At 41.6% G+C, this 23,341-nt stretch overlaps 1 protein-coding gene across 1 annotated transcript; it reads right to left on the bottom strand.

Moving 5' to 3' along the window:
• Window positions 1-3,761: 3,761 nt before the first annotated feature.
• Window positions 3,762-7,897, bottom strand: LOC135594870 (plasma membrane ATPase-like). The gene is made up of 13 exons (XM_065085375.1): window positions 7,691-7,897; window positions 7,471-7,590; window positions 7,289-7,387; window positions 7,059-7,196; window positions 6,348-6,989; window positions 6,149-6,268; window positions 5,954-6,076; window positions 5,466-5,877; window positions 4,868-5,382; window positions 4,606-4,779; window positions 4,336-4,518; window positions 4,075-4,256; window positions 3,762-3,995 (listed from the first exon to the last, which is right to left on the bottom strand). The coding sequence occupies exons 1-13, from the start codon at window positions 7,754-7,756 to the stop codon at window positions 3,899-3,901; spliced, it is 2,871 nt and encodes a 956-aa protein (XP_064941447.1). The 5' UTR covers window positions 7,757-7,897; the 3' UTR covers window positions 3,762-3,898.
• Between the last annotated feature and the right edge of the window lie 15,444 nt (window positions 7,898-23,341).

Consider the following 23,341-nt stretch of genomic DNA (forward strand, 5'->3'; position numbering starts at 1 on the left):
TGGGAGCGAGGGCCACCATCGACTCAATGCGAAAACGAGGAGCGGAGCAACTTGGGTGTAACTTGGCGAAGTTCCCAAGCCGCATGAAGGGAGCCAGCAGAGAAGTTGGAACATGGAGTAGAGGCACAGTGCTTTTCTTAGACATAGGTCAAGGACATGAGCTCTTGCAGAGGCAAGAGCAGGATCATGTTGTTCCATGGGTCCTTCATTCTGACGGAGTGGACTCATCTTGCATAGTGCCAAAGACGAAGGGAGCTTCTAGGCACATGCACCTTATCTTGGAGGAGCATTTGATGGAGGAACTAAGGCGACTCAATTTGTGGAGGCGAAGTTGGGTTCAGAAGGCCTTAGCACGGGGCAAGAGGATGCAGAGGCGGGTACTCTTGAAGAATATGCCACAGTGTTGGCATTCGAGTTGCTAGGAAGGAAGCGGTGCGCAGCGGAGATTGTGCTGGTAGGGGCAAAGGCCCAGGATCCAGACAATGGTGCACAAATTACAGTGAAGTCGGTGGACTTCGAGAACTACTAGGCGACGGACTGTCCTAGAGCGGTGCTTCATCTAGGTGTGACCTAGGAGTGGGTGGATGAAGGTCGATTGCCAGATGAGCGAACAAAATCGAAGGTGGAAGGGACCCTGCGATGTATTGGCAGAGGCCACACATGGAGGGTTCACAATTCGAGTTTATTCCACAAGGATCAGAATGCAATGGAGATGTCACCAGGAGGCGACATGGTGCAGCGGATCGTGGTGGAACAGTTCGTGACAATGCGATACACACAATCTAGTCCCGGTAGGGACTAGATCATATGGAGGTATGATCGGGAGCTATTGGGAGCTCCACTTCGGTGAATAACACGACGGCAAGAAGGGCTATGGATTCAAGGAGTGAAGGCCATGGTACCGTAGAGGCGGGTCTTCCGTGCGTGCATCGAATTTTGCATCGGATGAAAACCTTGGTCATCAGCATATGGGGGTTGGGTTCCACCAAGGGAAGAGTTTGGATACAAGTACCAGTGAGTCCCATGAGAGGGACTTGATCATGCAGAGGTATGATCGAAGCAGCTGGAGAGTTGGACTGCTCCAGAGCTCATATTCGCTTAAGGGAGCCCGACAAGTCAGAGGACAAGGTCGAGTAAGCGAATGTTGCTACCAAGGAAGCTAAGGAGAACAGAATCGGTGCAAACCCTACAATGTGATGGCAGAGGCCATGCATGGGAGTTGCAGTCTGTCTTTCCATCGACCAAACGGACTGCTTGAAGAACACAGAGGTGTTGAAGCAGGAGGTCGAAAGGGGCGAGGAAGCGACGACGAGTCCAGAGGGACTTAGCTACCCAAAATCAAGCATCAGTCAGAATGGAGGTGGACTCAAAGGAGTGCCACGGAGACATATCTACTGATCGTGAAGAAAAGGGATGCAGATGCGAGGAGACGGATAGTAGGGCCATGGGCATGGTAGCGCCATGGTACCGCAGAGGCGGGACTTCCGTGAAAGTCATTAATCCCTTGCTCTCACGGAGGGAGAGCGTTTGGTCGTGAAAGGGGCCGAGGAGGTGGAGCATGCAGAGGCAATCTCCAAGTACCGAGACAAGGCTGAAGGGCAGAGGCCAAGAAACTTCGTAAGACCGGTGTCAACAAGTTTCTCATCAAGATAGCCGAAAGTGAAGGACTTCGGGTCATGCAAGAGTGCATAACCAAGGAACGAAGCAGGCAGTACGCGGTGCTGTACCTTTGCTACTCAGTGGAGTAGGCGGCAGGGTTGATGGAGAAGACGGTACAATCCCATAGGCGACCTCATCTATCAGAGAATTACTCCAAGTTGGGGTGAAAACTTCCCGCATTCCAGAAGTTCGATGGCATTGAGAAGGTGAATCACAGTAGCTAACTCAATGCAAGGAGTGCAAACACTTCAAGTGCTTCAGAAGTGTGAGCAAAGAGCAGGCGAATACCAGTAACCAGCTCGATGCATGAAGTACAACCTCGAGGAGGCGGGCGAAGTCAAGTAACCTTTGCCTTCTCAACTCTTAAGAGGATGGGCGAAACCGAGTACCCCAATTCTCTTATCTATCCAGCAGAGGAGCTCTGCACAAGTTCAAAGACCCTTCGAAGATAATGGAAGACAATAGTTGTCAAATCCTCACCAACGGTGATCAGTGCTACTGAGAGTAGATTGTCCGCTTCATTTCCCAACGAAATGTCAATCGAAAGCGGAAGTGATGCGAACCTACTTGGATGCGACAACTAACTGAAAGAATAGTCAATGAGCAGATTTTGTGGAGGAAGGAACCAAAACTTCATAAGTTTGCGAGGCGATGCTCGTTAAAGCTCCAACAAGCATCCACCCAATTCAAGCAGCATGTGGAAATTTTGAGAAACTGGCGCAGTAAGGATGGTCTTTTCCTTCATTTGGTGGATCCGCAGGAATCAACGAGGACGTCGAAGGAATAAGTGGGGGAGAATGTCACGGACAAACTTCTAAACAAGGTGTTTGATGTAATGCTTATGTATGTCCGTGTCTTTTGGCATGTTCATGCCTTGTACAGAATGTAAAGGGGCGGCCAAAGGCTTAATAGTCCCATTTTAGTTGGGTTGATGGCCTCTTTAGGCTTGTAAATAAAGGTTGTGTCATGTGGACACGTGCGAGAGATTCTCGATCTGTAATGGACCATTTTACCCTTTGTTGTGCCACTGTTCAGAGCTTGTAAAGTCTGTTTGTAATTTGCATTGTCGATGAAGTGTTTTTCGGAGATGTTTGCTTGTGGATCCCGATTGAGGCGTTCTCTCTAACCCGTTCTCTCTTTTGATGGTCCTAAGGGACAATGGGAGGCTTCGGGGAGGCTGACCTTTGCGGACGGACACGCAAGGGTGCCGCACGACTTAGGCAAAACCAGCTAAGTCCGTGTCAGTTCGTCGTTCGTTGCTATTGAGGAGGAAGACACTACCGTTGAGGAGGCGCCGTTGTGTAGAGGGAAGCAGCAGCGAAAGCTGCTACGGTAGAGGAAGATGCAGCAGTTGCGACTGCTGCTGGCCGGGAGGAAGACACTGCTGTTTGCCGTTCGTCGCTATTGAGGAGGCAGTGAGAAAATGTTTTCCTCCTTGCGTGATGGCGACGGAGAGTGTTTGTTGTAGGCAGCAAATAGGAGAGGGAGCAAGGTCAGCAAAGAAAAGCAAGATCGGCGATGAAGGAAGAGAAGGAGTGGATGAGCAGAGCCAAGACGATGCTCGTTAGCACCGACTCTAAATCCATGTCTTGGTACTTCTTCAATGAGCTTGAGGCAGCGTGTTACTGTGGCCGCTTGGCTAACACACGACGATACTACTGTCGCCAAGGAGGAATTGCTCTGATACCATAGTTTGTTATTAACATATCCCCCTTCTTTATATATATACGGAGAATTTTTCTCGTTAGAGGATTTCCCTCAACAGAGTAGAGAGATTTCCTCAAATAGTTAGAGAAATCTATCTACTTATCATAAGTTATTTATGAGAAAATCATCCTTTCTTTTTTGAACGTTCATTTTTATTTATTAGTCTTAATCACGTTGTTTGTGGTTTTTTGTATGTTAATGATTAAGCTGCAGTACCGACGAAGAAATTGAGTATTGAAGAGAAGAACGAGCACCCGCAAACCGAGAAGTAAATGTTACAAGAAGGGCAAAATTTTCCTTTCATTATTTTGGAGAAATAAAAATATATAATACCAAAAAGAACAAGCCTGAAATATCGAAGGAGAAGGAAAGTAAAAGGCATCACATTACGTCAATCACCATATCCCCCGTCCATTCTATGTTATACTCTCTCTCTCAACACCAGGCTTGCCACATTCACACAACACACACACAGTACACCACGAAGAAGGCCATCCCCATGGTCCACATTTGTCTTCGTCTTTTCCTTCCATTACACAGTGTAGTGCTGTTGGATCGTCTCAATGTCCAGTCCCTTCAGCTTCACAACAGACTCGACGTGCCCTTTGAGCGTGTGGAGTTCCCTCAGCCTGCAACAAAAACAATTAGCTCCATTCATTGGCATCATTCATATGTCATTTAATGGTGTAGGCTTGCTTGGTGGATTACCGGGCAACTTCGGCGCGCCGCTTCGCCTGCTCCGCGACCTCCGACAACTCCCTGTAGCTGCTCTTGTCGTTGAAGAGGACGGAGGTGTCTGCTGTCTGGAGGCCATGCAGCGTGCGCTGCGCCAGCGCCCACTGAGCCTCCCTCTCGCCCCTCCCGTAATCCTTCTTCGAGGTGAATGCCGTCTGCACCATGGCATGATCGTCACCTCGCTCCAATGCTGGGAAAGATCGGTGAAGATAATAGATGGAAGACCGTGCTTACCTTGTTCTGGAGAAGGTTGTCCCAGGCCTTGCCGCTCAGAGCATAGCGGGTGATGAACTTGAGGATGTCTAGAGGGAAGTAGGTGATCAAGCTGAAGAGCCAGATGATCCCTGCCCATCCCCATCCGATGCCCTGGATCCTAGCGAAGCCCCACGACGCATGCGCCGCGATGGCCGTCGCAACCTACGGTGAGAAGGAATCACGCCGCTGGTGTGTGGTCTGGTCCTCGTGATCATTGGATCACAAGAAAAGTCGAAGAGACGAGATTACCAGCTGGGCGGCGATGAAGGCGACGACTAGCAGAACGCCGGGGCGTTCGACGAAGGACCAGCCCCTCGACCTGGTGACGAAGATGAGCGCCTGACTGATAATGCTCACTTGGAGGTAGAGAGCTGCCGTCAACTCGTCGTTGCTGTCCTTGATCTCCCTCACACCAAAGATCTCCTGTTTCGAAAGAGAATAGCGATGGATTCAGCTGCCTCAGAACATTGTGTGATTGATGCACTGGCGATAGCGGTGTTCTGCTACTCACAGGGAAGACGTCTGTGTCATGGACCAGGTAGAAGAAGACGACGGTCATTATGGCGAGGTAGGCTCCGAGAACGACTCCGGTGGCGAAGATCTCACGCAGCTTCCATGAGTCGGGCAAGGGGGAGGGCTTCACCCTGTCCTTGGAGATGGTCATGATGGTGCCATCGTTGAGGATGGCGATGATGAGGACCATGAAGGGCGAGAAGTCGAAGCGCCAGATGAGGGCGATGAGTAAGAAGCCGAGCACGATTCGGATGGTGATGGAGACGGCGTAGATGGTGTAGTTCTTCATCCGCTGGAAGATGGCGCGGCTCGTCAGAACCGCGCTGACGATCACGCTGAGCCCCGGCTCCGTCAGCACGATGTCCGAAGCACTCCGGGCGGCATCCGTCGCGTCCGCCACCGCGATGCCGATGTCAGCCTTCTTCAGAGCAGGTGCGTCGTTGACGCCGTCTCCTGTCATGCCGCAGATGTGCTTCCTCTCCTGCAACCTCTTCACGATCTCGTACTTGTGCTCTGCAACAGAGAAAGCAACAGCACAAAGAGTCAGCTTGGTTCTCAGATTCATACGGAGAGTGACGACGGGCAGGCGAAGAGACCAGGGAAGACTCCGGCGAATCCATCAGCCTTCTCGATGAGCTCGTCAATGGGGAGGCCACCGACGTCATCGTTCTTCTCCCCAAGGAGGGTGGAGGACGGGTACATGTTGGTTCCCATGCCCAGCCTGCGCCCGGTTTCCTTCCCAATGGCGAGCTGGTCGCCGGTGATCATCTTGACGTTGACACCGAGGTCGAGGGCACGACGGATGGTCTCCGCACTGTCATGCCTCGGAGGGTCGAAGAGTGGCAAGAGACCTATGAACTGCCATGGACCGCCGGCGCTCTCTTTGCTTGCCTCGGGAACCTCCTGCCTCGCCACGCCCAGAGCGCGAAGGCCACGATCGGCGAACTTGTCGATCATGGAGTGGACCTTCTTTTTAGCATCATCTTTCAGGTTGCAGAGGTCAATGATCTGATGCGAAGCAGAAGATTAGGTATCCAATCCAGGACAGGATCACAAGAAACAGAGTAGTCCTCTGTATATATACCTGCTCAGGTGCACCCTTGCTCGATCTGTGCCAGTTGCCATTGGAGTCGATGTAGGTGATGGCAGTGCGCTTGTCAACTGGATTAAATGGCAGGAAATGGACCTCCTGGATCCCTGCACGCGCCTGCGAGCACGAAGATGACGAACATGAGCATGAAAGCTTCATCTGAGATGCAGCATTGCAACGATTGAGCACCTCCTTGGGATCAGCAAGCATTCCCACAATGGCAGCATCGATGGCGTCCTGGTTCTCAACCCTTGAAGCCATGGCAGCAAACAGAACCACAGTATCCTTGTCGAAGTCATTCACGTACACCTGCAACAGAGAAACCAATCAGTAGTAGCAGTTGATGGTCTGATAAAATGTCGTCTAAAGAGATGATGCAAAGCATCACCTCGATCAAGCTCTTGTCAACGGTGAGCTTGTTGAGGGTGAGTGTTCCAGTTTTGTCACTGCACAGCACGTCCATGCCTGCCATCTCCTCGATTGCGGTCATCCTCTTGGTGATCGCGCCCTGCTCCGACAGCCGGTGGGATCCGATGGCCATGGTGACCGATAGAACGGTGGGCATGGCGATTGGAATGCCGCCGATGAGCAGCACCAGGAGGTTGTCGATGCCATCCCGGTACCTCCGTCTCTGGATCGGGTACATGACCACGATCTCGATGAGCATGCCCACGGCGATGGAGCAGATGCAGAAGTTGCCGATGGCAGTGAGCACCTTCTGGAAGTGGCCTACGTTGTTGGTGCTGTCGACGAGGTGGGCCGCCTTGCCGAAGAAGGTGTGCACTCCGGTGGCAATGACGATGGCCTCGATCTCTCCCTGCTTGCAGGTGGAGCCCGAGAAGACCTCGTCCCCGGGGTTCTTCGTCACGGGAAGGGACTCGCCAGTGAGGGCGGACTGGTCAATCTTGAGCGGATCGCCCTCGAGGAGACGGGCGTCGGCCGGGACGATGTCGCCGAGCTTGATGCTGATGATATCGCCGGGGACGAGGATCGCCGCCTCCTGCTCGGACCATTTCGCATCCCTCAACACCTGCACCAAGCCACCCCTTTGGATTAGCAAGCCGATGGCGCGAGAACGAGCTCGTCGATGCAAAGAGACCTTGGTCTTGGGGGCGAGGCCAGCCATGAGAGCTGCAGCGGCATTTCCAGCGTTGTTCTCCTCGATGAAGCTGATGGTGGAGTTGATGATGAGGAGGACGACGATTCCGACGAAGTCCTGCCAATCTGGTGGCTTACCCTGGCAAACCCGGTCGTGGATCATCATCATCATCCTCATGCGGCGACGCAAGTTGGTGAAATTTCAAAGAGGAGATAGCAGAATGGCTTTACCCCTCCGTTAGCCAACACAATGGCCATGATGGCGGCGATCTCCATGACCCAGGAAAGCGGGTTCCACATGAAGCCCAAGAACTTGAGGAGCTTGCTCTCCTGCGAGAGTTCCAAGGACACATGCGTCAGACTTCGGACCGGTGGCCGCCGATGGTGGAGAAGTCGGAGGTCAGGGGACGCACCTGTTTCTCCTCGAGTTTGTTGGGGCCAAAGATCTGGAGCCTCTGCTCCCCTTCGGCGTCGGTGAGCCCCTCCCGGGTACATTTCAGCTGCGCGAAGACCTCCTCCACCGGGATCCTCTCCTGCAAAGAAGACAAAGAGAAGGAATCAACACACGACGGATGACTACCACGTCCACTGCACGATTCAACGAAACAGCAAGAATCTGGTAAGGTATCTAACCAGGTCGACGGCCTCGTTCTTGATCTGCTCCAGGGAGATGGTCCCGTTTCCGCCATCCCCCGCCATCTTGTGCTTTCCTTTCTTTCTATTTTTTGGTGTGGTTTCTGTTTGTTTATTGCACTGGTTGCGAAGGAGGCGGAAGAAGAGAACTTCGAGTGTCTACAAAAAGAGGAAGGAGAAGAGCAGGAGAGACGTAGAATTGATCTGTCTCTCACTCTTTCGCTCTCTCGAACCTACGCACAAAACAGACACTCTTGGCTCTCTTCAGGCCTTCACTGCCAGTCGAGGAGGAGGGGAGGGTGGATGCACTTTTAGGAGGGAGGAAGAAGGGGTTGGGGGGAAGCAGGTGGCCAGGCGGATTCCTGGGGACGCCGCTCAAACCGGCGACTACCTTCGCGCGCGTCACTCGCTCCAGGTGCGCAGCGGTTTCGTGTCCAGTGTGTTGCGGAAAGGAGAGCGACGTAGAGGCGCGGCCATTCATCCATTTCCGGAGGAGGAGAGAGAGCCTTCTGGTTTCGCCATGCGTATAATTTTAAGGGGAAGCCACCAGATCTGTTATTGGCCGAGCCATGCAACCGCACTGGATCGGACTGTCGTTTCCATAACAAAAACCCAGACTCTTGATCGGTCCGATCTATTAATTCGACTGCTTTTTTCCTTGATCATAATATCCTAAAAATATATATATTCTATATTAATTGTTAGATAAAAAGTTTTCTGTCATGATCACTTTTTTTTCAATCTTCTCATGGTATTAATTGTCAACCTATTTTTCTGTCAGTCAACTGAATGGAGTTTATATTTCTATCTTTTGGTAATCAAATTTCATGAATTCAAAGTTGCAGTATTTCACATTTATAATTTTCATATAAGAGTAATTTTTATCTTTTAATATATTATATATAATTTAATTTTTTAAATATTTATTTCGGATGTATGATTCAAACAGTTGACGCAATGCGCCAAATCAATTAAGTATGCGGATTTACAACATAACTAAATTAGATTTAAGTTAATATCTATTTTCTAATCATGTCATCCTAAACTAGGGATGTGAATGGGGCAATAGGATTTTTTCATCTTAGTTCTCATCTCATCCCCATCATTCATTCTCATTATATTCCTCATTTAGATGGAGTGTGGGCAGAGATAGGAAATCCCCATCGGGTGAAAAATTTACAAGATATTAATATTCTCTTAATTAATCTATTTTAATTTTAAAAATAAAAAAAATTATTAATAAAAAATTAAAATTTATAAATAATAATAATGATAGAGTGTTATTATTGAATATTGATGTTGTTTCATTTTATTTAATTGAATCAAATATCTTATAATTGATTTGTGATAGGCTAAATTCAAATTGATGTTGTTTCATTTGATTTAATGGATTTATAATTGATTTAAATTGATATAAATTGATTTAAATTGAAGGTGTTTCATTTGATTTAATTGAATCAAATATCTTATAATAACCCAATCTGATTTGAATCAATCGAGTGGAACATTACAACCCAATGTCTAAATTCATATATTAATAGGACTAGGATAAGTGAGAAAATTTTATCCATCTCTACCCTTACAATAAAATAAAATACTTCATCATTTTCATTGTCCCATCTTCATTTATTTACACCCATGAATATGAGTAACACCTCTATCCTAAACCATATTAATTTATACAAAAATCATCCAATTTTCATATTAAAAAACACCCATTTTGGAATCCAAAAACTTATGACACTTAATTGTTTGCACAAACTTCGCTTTCTGGCATATTGTTCTCCATCTCTTTCTGACATCGCTTTGAGTAGCTCAGCCCGTTGGAAGGAAGGGGACACGCTTGTTACTCATCAAACTTTCTTGCTTGCTGGCCTTAGATTAGAGGCATTAAGCCTAAATATATCAATTATTAAAAATAAAAATAAAAATAATAGGATCATGCATAGCATCTGTGGTGGGAGAATTGAAAAAAATTAGGATTTTAAATCTTTTGCTATATGATTAAGTGACTAAACTTCATCGACTTTGACTCATATTTTTTGTGAATAATTCTTGTAATAAGCTCTACGATCTTAATAGTATTGATATGTGATTTTTTTTCTCTGATGTACTTTTCTAATATACCCAATTAGTAAGACCTAAACCTTTCCTTTGATGAAATCTATCTATGGTGATAATAATATGTTATTGTTGATATTGAATCTCGAATTTTGATGATAAAATCAATTGATAAATTAATGATCTAATCCATGTATTAAGATAAGTGATGTAGGACTAATTATGATCATGAGAAAAGTAAAACAATTAAAGAAAAATCGAATGTTGGGCCAAAGTCAATGATCAAACATCGGGCCGGATAAATCGAGGGATACACCGAAGGATCAGACGATGTAGTAAAAGCTCACCGGAAGTTCATCGGGAGTTCGCCGAAAGCACACCGAAAGATCGGCAGGAATTCATTAGAAGTTCACTAAGAGTTCAGTTGAACAATTGACGTGCCGAACAACTTAAATTACTTATATCGTAATTGTTTTAGCCTTAACTATTGCAGTTAAGACTTTAATTTGAATTAGTTTTGGGAGAAATCCTACTAACTCAATTAGGAGCCAACTCAGCCCTAAACATGGCTGAATTGGGTCAGTTGGATGGCTCATTCAGCCACTTAGAGCTATGTCAGGTGGTGGAACCACTTGAGGCTCAGCCTCCCAAGTGGTTTGGGTGATGATACTGTAGGAAAATCTAGGGGCGACATCACCTGAATGGTTGAAGAACAGAAAAATAAAAATCCTAAAATTCTCAAAGTGTTCATCGTCGTGGGAAGATTGGTATACAAAATCTGCAAAACAAAAAACCACGCATGAGATAGTTGTGTTACATAGAGAGATCGTATATCCTTGAATCTCTGCAGATCTATAGGAGTGGATGAAGGAGGTCGAGCATCCTCATCTCTAGTGGTGATCCACACAATAGGGCTGCAATGACACTCCTCAAATCTCCAAGCCTACTATTTGAGGAAGAGAAGGGGAGAGGAGAATAGGGGGTGACAACTTAGAAGCCCTAGCCTATGGGCCTTTAGTTCCCTCCTATTTATAGAGGCCCCTAGTTAACCCTAATGGATCCTACCCTATTGCGTATTAGATATCAATCCAATTACCCAAGTCTCTTAGATTAGTGGGTCTCTACCCAATAATCTCTTATTAGCTCTAATTGTATCTCATCCATGGGATCTAATAATTCAGGGGCTTATTGGATATCCAATAAGATGGGGGCTCTAGTGGATATCTCATATCTGAACTTCTACTCGTCACAACACCTGCCATATATGTATGACCCTCTAGGCCTAATATCAAATTGACCATGAGTCATACCTATCAGAACTCTTTCTAGCTTAGTGAATTATTATCTCCATAATAATTCACTCGATTGGTCGACTACGGATGTAATAGGCAACTACGTCGTAGTCCCCAAACGATACTAGGGAATCTAATCCTTTGGACCTATATATACTTAGTTACCATATACCTATAGTCTCTCAACCATCTAATATCCTAGAGACCATATATCGGGCATGGTGCTGTTAGGCCCATACGGTTTCTCCTCGAGTCTCGCTCTAATTAGATTCTCCTAGAGAACTCTCTCTCAATCTGAATGACATTGTGTCATGCCCCATGAATTTAATTCTCATTTAGGAGGTGTGAACCTCCCTCGAAATTGATAATATTATAATTCAACAAACAATCTAGGATCCAAACACACATTTGAGGCCACTAAGAAAACATTTAAGTTAGAATTCACATCTATAATCCACAATTCATAAACCTGTGTAATTTATAATCATACATCATATGACTTAATGTTTTATAAAATCCAAAGCCAACTCAACTAAACAATAACCATATCATAAATCCATAGTTGTGGAAATCTATACAATCTATACAATCACAAAACCAACATGTACCACATGTTTATATCATTACACAATTTAAACTTAACACTCCCAAAATCCTGATATAAGAGGTACTTTTCAAACATTTACAAGATACATCAACCCAGATTTGTCATTAATATTTCATTACATGCAAAATGTACTTCTATATCAACCACCTTTCAACTACAAAAGATTTTCCCCAAAAATCTTCTAGTCTTCCACTACCTTAGCCCAATTTAAACATTTTAACGAGCAATAAGCTATCTTGAAAAATTATATAGCAATAGAGTGAGTATATAAAGCTCAACATGTGACTAACATATCTATGGAAAAAAGGATAATTTCGAACAAATAAGGTTTCAAAATACCAGACACAGATACAAGAGTTCAAAGATAGCCACTTGACGAATGCAGAATTACAATGTTGTATCGTTCGAAGCATGTTTTGTTCATAACAATAGAGTAAGGGCTAATTAGAGCATATCATTAGCATAAGAAGTATATCCATGACATATGGAATATTTCAAAGTATATCGAGGACGTATAATCATTTTGAAGCATATTAAAGAACAAATATAAAATAGAAGCTTCAATAACACATATGATGTTGTATTCATTTCATTCTTATCCAAAGCGCATATAGAAATATATAACCAAAGCTTTGGATATCATGTCAAATACATAGAAGGTAAAGTGGGATCATAACATAGTATGGTCCATCCATTTCTGAATGACTACTAAACATAAGTCTCCCATGTCTTCCACCCACGTCTGAGTGAAGTCATATGGGGCCAACAAAGCATCGCAGGCTCTAAGCATAACTCCCTTTACCATTTCTGAATGACTACTAAACATAAGTCTCCCATGTCTTCCACCCACGTCTGAGTGAAGTCATATGGGGCCAACAAAGCATCGCAGGCTCTAAGCATAACTCCCTTTACCATTTCTGGCAAAGGTTTATATTTATCCCACACACCAAAGTATAAAAGGATAGTATTAATAATAAAATTTGGATATATCGGAAACACATGCAGAACAACAGAATGCATGTGCCAATACGAAGCATTACGATACAAACATGAGCTTTATATAATAAAATCAGGTATGTAAATAATTAAAGGACAAGAGTATATAATAATTTAAAGAAATAATATAAAGCTTAATTAAAGTAAGAGTTTTTGCTTAAATCAAATTCCAAAGAGAAGAAACGAGAAGAGACAAAATCGACCAAAGCTCGATTTTGGCAGAATGTGAGAGACACATTATATGAATTATTTGGTTATCCAATTGTATTCTAATTTGTAAAAAATAGGTGTCATTCAAAAGATGTATCAATCTAATTTTAGAAAAATCAAGTTTTGTATGAATTGGAGTTTATAACATGGGGTTACAAATAATTTTGTAGTAAAAGATCCGAAAGTATTAGCTCTGTTTTACTAAATCCACAAGATCAATGAGAACAGATGTTTCAGTTTGCATTTGTATTCCAAAAGTTAAAAAAAAAGGTAAGAACAGAAAGAGTTTTGAGTCTAGTTTCTATTAAATCATACTTTGCATGAATCTGAGCTCTTAGTAGAAAGTTATAAGTAGTTAAGCAACAAAATGTCAGAAATTATAGTCCCTATTTTGTAGAATCTATAGGGTTAATTGAAACTGAAGTCTTAGTAGGCATTTAAACTCCAAATTATTCAATCTAGGTATCAAAATAAAGATCTTTGAGTTTAATTTTAAATGGATTAGGTTTGACTAAATCAGAATTTACCAAAAACCATTGCATAGAGGTCATATTACAAAAAAATTACAGATTTATGGCTTTATATTAAAACGAAAGAAATGTTTGGTGCTAAGCTGAAATCTTTCGAATTATGTGGAATTAAAATGAAAACAGAGATTAGGATTACTATAAGATGGGGTTAGAACACTTGTCTTAAAAAAGTTTGATTTCCAAATGTGGCAGCAAGTATTCCTCTTTTGTTAAGTTTTCTTTTAATCTCTAATCTAATTAACTTTGGCTAACAGGGTTGCAAGGTTGCAAGGTACTAAGCATGCACGAAAGGAGCTTATGTGTCATCCATAGAACCAACATAAGAGGCACCATACTTAGGTTAGCTAGTGACATATGTCCTCTATTTTTTTTTTAACTTAATATGAATCTTTGACAAATCATATCAATTTTCTAAGATTCACATTTAGGTCATTAGCCATAAACTTCTAATATAAAATTATTTAATATAAAAAAATTATTAGCTAATCCTCATATTTACAAACAAGCATCTACAAATTTTTTTTTATAAAATAGGGGATGTTACACTCTCTCATCCTCAAAAGAAAAATTTAGTCCTTTAAATTTATCATACCTCATTAGATGAAAAGATGAGGATAAGCTTTCTTCATTTCTTTCTTCAGCTCCCAAGTTGTTTCCTCCCTAGAATGATATCTCCAAATCACTTTAACTAGAGGGATGATCTGATTCCTTATGATCTTTTCCTTCTTATCAACAATCTGAGTGGGCTCTTCCACATAAGATAAGTCTTTATCGATCACCATCGGCTCATACTTAATAACATGAGAGGGATCAAGTATATACTTTCTGATCATTGAAACATGAAATATATCATGGATATGGCATAACTGTTAGGATCAAGAGCGACACTAAGAGGGGGGTGAATTAGTGCAGTGGAAAACTTTTTCGATTTTAGAAAATCTTTCGTACGTTCGAAGGAAATCGATTCGGAAAGATAGTAATTTTAAAATGTAAGAGAGCGTGAAAGTAAGATGAGGAGAAGAAGCACTTTGCTATGAAATGATTTGCAATTAAAGAAGATTGCTTAAAACAAAATGCAATCCAGATTTGGAGTGGTTCGGTCAATATGACCTACATCCACTTTTGGATTCCTCCTTCGACAAGGTCTTCGGTGTCCACTAAAGGCCTTCCTTCAATAGGTGAAGACCAACCACATCTTTTACAACGTTTTCTCCTTTTCACGGGTTTAGGAGAGAACCCTTACAAATCTCACTTCCTCTCTTGAATGATCTCAACATTTAGAAAGGGAGAAGAAGAACTCTAGCACTTTTACAACTCTTTAACACTTTAAAGACTCAAGAATATATCAAGTTTTCATGCCCTTTCATGCAAAAAAGGGTAGTGTATTTATAGACCCCAATGGCTTTCAAAAATGGAGCCAAGAAGTGTCTCATCTCGGATTTCTGGGATACTGGTGGTACCATAGCCATTACTAGACAGTAATATCGCCTAACACCTAACATTGGGCGGTACTACCGTTCAATCTGGATGGTACCACCACCTGACAGAGCTCGAAGACTAAGCTTAGCGATACCACCGCCTGACAGAGACGGTACCACTACTGGCAGCAATAACTATCAGTGGTACAATAGATAATATTAAGAGAAGAGGTATCTATCATGTTAACCGATGCTCCCTTTGTTTGCAACAAGAAGAAACTATTGACCACCTCTATTTTGCTTGTGAATATACTAAATGGATATGGAAGGAGATTCTCCAGCGATTTGAACTCAATAGGCTGCCGCAACCAAACTTGCATCAAGAATTAGGCGACCTCATACAAAGTTTCTCAAGAAAAGGACCTCTTACACAATTGGCAAAGGTTACTTTCAGATGTGCTATTTGGTGGATGTGGAAGGAGAGATGTAGCAGAATCTTTGAATGTCAACACACAAACAATGCTCAGCTCTTGACAGAGATTATTAGAGACTCAAGATCATGCATGGAGCATAATCTCAAAATGGAGCACTTTACACGAAGAGAAAGAGATATTTTTATCAAATTCAATTTTACTATTAGCTAAAGATCTTGGCAACGATGTTAAATGCTGTAACCAATGGTAGTCTTGGCACATCTTAACATGCTCGTTACAGTTAGGAGTTAAAGTCTACAACATGTGTAGTCATAACTACCACATGTGTACTCAATGAGTTACCTGACTTTGTCTATGACTTGTATAGACAAAGCTATTTGTAGAAACGTTACACATAATCAATTTACTTTTACTTACAAAAAAAAAAAAAACTATCAGTGGTACCACCGCCTGATAGGGGTGGTACCACCACCTAGAATTCCTAGGAGATCGAGTCTCCCAAGCGGTGCCACCATCAGCCCTGGTGGTGCCACCACCGGGCAAAAATTTAGGGGTCGAATGAGCTGCTCTATTCGCCCGATTTAGCCCTATTAAGGGCCTAGTTGGCTCCTAATTAAGTTAGTGGGATTACCTCCCAATCCTAACTTAATTTACACTCTAACTACAACAACTAAGACATGTTTACTGCTAGTCATAGGTGCCCAGCAAGCCAATCACGTGAGTGATGGCACGTGTGACTTGATATATAATCTTTTTGCTTATTATATTTTGGCATATATCACTTTATAACTATTGCATAAATGCATACATATATTGTGATGTCCTTGGATTTATGCAATGGGAATCGGATCGTGATGAGATCACGATAATGAGATCGATTCACCTTTAAACACATATCCTAAATAATCCCGGTCATAGGTTACTCGAGAGGGACATCGTGATAACCGGATAGACTGGTGTGTTGTATACCCGTCCATATGATGGATGCAGCTGGTCTCATAGCTGCTCGTGTAGGGACACTAGGGATACAGTACAGGTGCTCATTGGAGAATGAGTTCACTGATTGATCCGCTTACGGAATGCTGGATGGTTGATGATGCCTTATTGTCAGACAGCGATTCCGTAGTCCTAGTGGTGTATCTGGTCCTTAGACTTGAGACACCAAGGATGTCCTGTATGAGTGCTCCACTCTTTGATACCAGACTTATAGGTTTGGCTGTCCCCAGATCTAGTACAGCTAGTCATTGGGAGTGGTAGTCGACCTTACGAGGGCTATTGAGTGTCAATAGAGGATCATCCACTCTCGGCGTCATGAGAGGAATATCCTATGTGTTCTTGCTCAGACAAATCCCTGGCTAGGGTCATTCGGGTTGAGAAAGAAAGAGTTCTCCGGGAGAATCCGATTAGAGCGAGACTCGAGTAGAAACCGTATGGGTCTGACAGCACCATGCTCGATATACGGTCTCTGGGATATTAGATGGATGAGGGACTATAGGTACATGGTAACTGAGGACAGACAGGTCTAATGGATTGGATTCCCTTGTATCGTCTGGGGACTACGGCGTAGTGGCCTAGTACGTCCGTAGTCGATGAGTCGAGTGAATTATTACAGAGATAATAATTCACTGAGTTAGAAGGAATTCTGACAGGTATGACTCACGGCCAGCTCGATATTGGGCCTAGAGGGTCACACACATATGGTAGGCATTGCGATGAGTAGAGGTTTGGATATGAGATATCCGACGGAGCCCTTGTCTTATTGGATGCAGATCCAATACCCACTAGGGAAGGACCCATTAGGGTTTGACACGGGATCTCTATAAATAGGAGGGATTCACAGCCTCATAGGCTAGAGTCTTTGCTTGCCTTTCCTATTCTCCTCTCCCTCTCCACCTCAGAGTAGGCCTGGAGTTTTGAGGAGCGTCGTCGCAACCCTGCTGTGTGGATCACCGCTAGAGAGGAGGACGCTTGACCTCCTTCACCCTCTCCTAAGGATCTGCAAGGAAACAGGGATATACGATCTCCCTAGGTAACACAATCTCTATACGCAGTTTTGTGTTTTGCGGATTTTTGCGCACCAATCTTCGCACGACGACGAACATCTTTTTGGGAATCGAGGATTTTTGTTTTCTTGTTCTTCCGCTGCGCATATGATGTCGCCCCCAATGATTTCCCAACATTTAATGAACTTCTTGTTCTAGTGCGTTAATTACTCTTCCGGCGTACTTCCGGCGAACATCCGATGAACTCTTGGCAATGCTCCCGATGGACTCCCAGCAAGCTCTTGGACTTTGCGATGATCTTCTTGGTGAGTTCCGATGAGCTTCTATGGCAAGCTCCTGGACTTTTCGGTTGGTTCCCGTAGAACTTCCGACGAACATCCGGACTTCCGACGAACTCTCGAACTCCCAACGTGATCTCGATCTTGACTCCGGCACAACACCTGCTTTCTATCTTACTACCATCGTAGTTAATCCTGTATACTTTTCTCAACATATAGATTCGATCAAACAAATTATAATTGAATTCATCATTAAAATTTGAGATTCAACAATCTTCCCCTTTTTTATGATGACAATCAACTGATGACGGAGTTAACCTTAACTCCCCCTATCTATATGTCATACTTGAGAAAATTCATTCTCAAATTCAAGGCCTTTGAATTCAAGAGACATATTGATAAGTTAAGTTCATTTAATCTTATCAATACACACATCATGATTCCTATCATGATCTAACATTCTTAAAATGATGTCAAGGCATGACATCTATTTTTAAGTCTGATATTTCAAATATAAAAGATGACAAAGATAGCAATTCATCATTCTATGACAAGATATCAATTTGTAAAATTACAAGTTAAGCTCTAAATATCTTATCATAATGAAGAAAGTTTATCAAGCAAATATTTCAAGTATATATGATGAAATACATTACATACATTTGTCATCAATTTACCATATTTTAGTATTATTTCTCCCCCTTGTCATCAACAAAAAGGAGAACAATTCAACAATGCAAGTGTGGTAAAAATTCATGTCACATTTCAAATTATAAAGAAATGCATACCAATCATATTTCAAGCATTAATGACATGGTATCATTCAAAAGTTCTTACATTAAAAGTTATAAATATTTAAAGAGATGGCTTTCATCAACTTCTCCCTTTTTATTTTTCATTAAAACTTCGCATGAAGAAGGAGAGTAAGGAGGAAAATCCATTGAGAACCAACTTTGTGAAATGATTTGAATGAAGTTAAAAACAATAAAAGAGCTTCATTAAATCATGCTTCAATTTTCACAAGGATCAAGATATTCATGTGAAATTAAATCCTCACTCTTGCAAGTATTCATCTAAAAAAAAATTCTTCCTTCATTAAGAAAGAATTCATGTGAAAGAGTCATCATATAAAGGATAAAAGAAATTCCAATAAAAGAAATTTCATGAATGATCATATCAAATCCATTTCTCATTAAAAATTCACAAGTGATAAATCCGAGAGAGATGCATTTGTCAATGACTTCTATGTATAAAAAATCATTAAGTGATGGAGTATGGATATGAAATAAACTTGATATGTCATAGACTCATGAAAGCTCCATTCAAGAAATCTATTAAGTGAAAGATAATCCGGAAAAAATATACATTCAATTCATGCATTCGTAAAATGTTTTGTCATAGCTTTTTACTTGCATGAGACAAAATCATTAGTGCTTTGTAGTACTTGAAGATTAAGAATCCGATGTATGATTAAAACTTCTCAATATTCAATAGAAATCATGATCATGAAAGTAAACATGATATTGCATCATTGTATGATAATATGCTCAAAATCATAGAAAGTTTTAGCATCAAGGCACAAAATTTCCAACTTCAAAGTAAACATGTTATTGAGGCACACAACCTTATCATCATGTAAAATTTGCATCATAAAATTATCAGCACATGATTTAAATGATTGATCAAAAAATCAAGAAAGTCCGAAAATAAAATTTAACAAATTCATGCATTCGGACATATTAAACCAATGATATGCCGAACAACTTTGTATTCTTACTTGTAATAATTTGTCTAGATCGAGTTAGTTTAGACTGTAATTGGGTTGGTTTAGAATGTAATTAAGCTAACTCAATTAGGGGCCAACTAGGCCCAAAGTGGGGTTGTTTTGGGCTAAGAGAAAGGCTCATTCAGTGATCCAAAAGTTAGGTCAAGCGGTGGCATTGCTAGTGGCTCAGTATACGAGACATAGTCTCTAAGACTATGTCAAGCAGTAGTACTGTCAATCTGGGTGATGGTATCACCCAGACACAGTCTCGCAAACTGTGTTAGGCAGTGGTACCACCAGATTGGGCAGTGGTACCACATAGTGTTAGTGCTGCAGGCAGTGGTACCGCCTAGCACAAGCGGTGGTACCGCTAGTACCCTGAAAATAGGGGATAAGATACTTTTTGGCTCCAAGTTTGAATCCACTTGGGGCCTATAAATACCCCTCTCATCCTTACTCAGATTACATAAGAATTGAGAGTAAAAAAGGAAGAAAAATATTATTGTAATCTTATGAGAATTCCTCTCAAGCTCTAAGTGTTGGTGAAGTTAAAGAGAGGAGGTAGTAGGGGTGTAAAGATTCTCTCCTGAACCTATCAAAAGGAGAATCAAGTTGTAAGGGTAGTTGGTCTTCGCCCATTGAAAAAAGACCGTTAGTAGATGCTGGTGGCCTCGACGAAAGAGGAATCGGTTGTGGATGTAGGTCACGACGATCAAACCACTATAAAACTCAGTTTGTATTTACTTTAAGCTTTTTACCTTCATTGCAAACTACTTTACTTACTTATTCACTATGCTTTTATATGTTTTCAAGTTAATATATTTTTGATACAATTTTTCATCGAACAAACGTTTCAAAACCGATGTTTTTAATGAAAGCACTGATTCACCCCCCCTTAGTGCAGACTCGATCCTAACAGTTTGTATCAAACCCACATTTTTTCTCATTTGATTTAACACCCAAGAGAAATTGTTCTTTTCGACTATTAAGAGGGTCACTCTATCATTCGCCTTCCTATGTTCAATGGGACGGACTACATATATTGGAAAACTCGGATGATAATTTTCTTACTTTTTTTGAATTTTGATTTATGGAATATCATTGAACTTGGTTTTCAAATCCCCCATAAACCTACGAATGAATAGAATGACTTTGAAAAAAAATCGTTTTCTTTAAATGTGAAAGCTATGAATGCTTTATTTTGTACTTTGGATAAAAACAAGTTTAATCGTGTTTCTATTTATGAAACTACGCATGACATTTGACACACTCTTGAAATCACATACAAAGGCACAAGTAGGGTTAAAGATTCTAGACTTAATCTTTTGATGCATGATTTTGAATTATTTCGAATGAAGCTGAGCGAAACTATTATTGACATGTACACCCGTTTTACAAATATCGTCAATAGTTTAAAAAGTCTTGGTAAATGTTTTTCTAATTTTGAACTTGTTAATAAAATATTAAGATCCCTTCCTAGAAATTAGGATACTAAAGTAACTGTAATACAATAAGCAAAAAACTTAAACAAGTTTCTACTTGAAGAACTTATCGGGTCATTAATGACCTATGAAATGACGTATAAGGCACATGATGAACTTGTTGAATATGAGAATAACCTTCTAAAGAATATGAAGGATTTGACACTTAGAACAAAAGAATATCACTTGAGTGATAACTTAAGTGATGATGATGATGATGACTTTGAACTTCTTACTATAAAATTTAAAAAGTTCATGAAAAAATAATTAAAAAATAAAAACAAACTTAAATTGGACAAAATAACTTGCTATGGATGCAATCAACTGGGGCACTTCAAAAGTGAATTTCCGCAAATGAAGAAGCTACAAAAGAAGAATAAGGCACTCAAGACGATAGTTGACGATGAAACGAGTACATCCGAAGACGAGGTTGCGAATCACGCTTTGGTGGCTTTCGACAATGAGGTAAGTGACTCGACCAAAACTCCTTTACCTTATTTTGGAATTGGGAGTGGTTTAGTCATCATAACCTATATCCACTCCCGATTCCTCTTTCGTCGAGGCCACTGGCATCTACTAGCGATCTTCCTTCAATGGACGAATATCAACTACCCTTTTACACTATTTCTCCTTTTCATGGGTTTAGGAGACAACTTTTACAAATCTCTCTTTCTTAGACCTCACTTCTCCCTTTAGACGAACTTCTAAATACTAGGAAGAAGTAATCCTAAATCCTAAGAGAGTTTCTTAAAATTTTCAAGTATTCTTTCCCCCTTTTTCAACTCAATTTCATACTTAATTCTTGCTACTCCATGCAGGAATAGCTGGGGTATTTATAGACCCAAAATGACTTCAAACTTGGAGCCAAAAAAGGTCTCATCTTAGGTTTCTCGAGTCCTGGTAGTACCACTGCCTGCAACACTAACATTAGACGATACCACCACTCAATCTGGCAGTACTACCACCTGACACAGTTTGGGAGACTATGTTTAGGCGATACTACCACCCAGTTTGGTGGTACCATCACTTAACATAGTCTTGAAGATTGTATTTGGGCAGTACTATGTTAGGACTCTAGCTAGGAGAGTCCTAATTGAGAGGGACATTCATGTAAAACCTACCTAAGCCGACCCCTATTAAAGAGGTGAAGAGGCCGGCTAGGGTTAGGAGGTTATTTCTTAGAGAAGAATAGGGAGTTGTAAAGGAATAGGAGTCTTGAATAGGAGTCCTATTAGGAGTTGGTTAGAAGTAGGAGTCTTGAGTAGGAGTCCTATTAGGAGTTGGTTAGAAGTAGGAGTCTTAAGTAAGAGTCATATTAGGAGTTAGGGTTTAGAAGCCCTATAAATAGTCATGTATTCCATCTCTTTTCATAAGCAATAGATGAATCTTTTCTGCAGCCTTTGAGCAGCAACTTGGAGGGAGGAACCCCTATAGAGTTCCAAGGAGGCCGATCCCCTAAAGAGATCAACCCCAAGTTTAGAATCTGCAAGGGTTCTAACATACTACTACCTAGTTTGGTGGTACCATCGCTTGACATAGTCTTAAAGACTGTGTTTGGGCGGTACCATCACCAAGTTTGGGTGGTACCATCGCCAAGTTTGGGTTGTACCACCATCAGATGCTGCTACAATACAATGAATGAGCCAAACAATAGGCCCAATTCAGCCCTGATTAAGCCCAATTAGCCCTTAATTGAGTTGGCATTTGTTTCACCTCAATTAGACCTTAACTAACTTGATTTAGATAAATTATTACAAGCATGAATCCTATGTTGTTCGGCATGTCATTGGTTCATTCAGCGCTTTGTCCGATCCTTCGACGCATTATCCTCTTCTTCGATATATTGCCCAATCGACATGTTGTCTTCCCGTAATATCCGATCTCCTTGGCGCAATGTTCGATCTTCTTGGCTCAATGCTCGAACTCATGGCACGAAGCCTTCTATCGACACGTTGACCGATCCTCCAGCTCGACGTCCAATCTTCTGACATGTTCACTCCGGCCCAACATTGGATTCCTCTTACTTTAATCAATTTACCCCTCTTTGATCGAAGTTAGTCCTCTGTCAATTAAACGCACGTTAAATGACAAACACATCAACTGATTTCATCATCAAAATATGAGATTAAACATATACTATTGATCTTGATGATTATTATGATGAAACTTGCTTTTCGATTTTAAACGATGATGCATGGCTTTGGCATAGGAGATTAGGTGATATAAGTATGAAACTAATTTCACAAATTACAACTAAAAAACTCGTAAGAGGTATGCCTAGAATTAAATTCATCAAAGATAGAGTTTGTGATACATGCCAACTAGGTAAACAAATAAAGAGCAGCTTTAAATCTAAAAATCAAGTAAGTACCTCTAGATCACTACAATTAATCCAAATGGATTTATTTGGACCAATTGATATCACAAGTTTAGGAGGTAGTAAATATACTTTTTTTAATTATTGATGATTATAGTAGATATATTTGGACATACTTCTTGGCACATAAAAGTGATTGCTTTAAATGCTTTTCAAAATTTTATAAACTAGTTCAAAATAAAAAGAGTTTTATTATTTT

This window comes from Musa acuminata, chromosome BXJ1-10 (assembly GCF_036884655.1).
Source record: "Musa acuminata AAA Group cultivar baxijiao chromosome BXJ1-10, Cavendish_Baxijiao_AAA, whole genome shotgun sequence".
NCBI classification, from domain to species: Eukaryota; Viridiplantae; Streptophyta; class Magnoliopsida; order Zingiberales; family Musaceae; genus Musa; species Musa acuminata.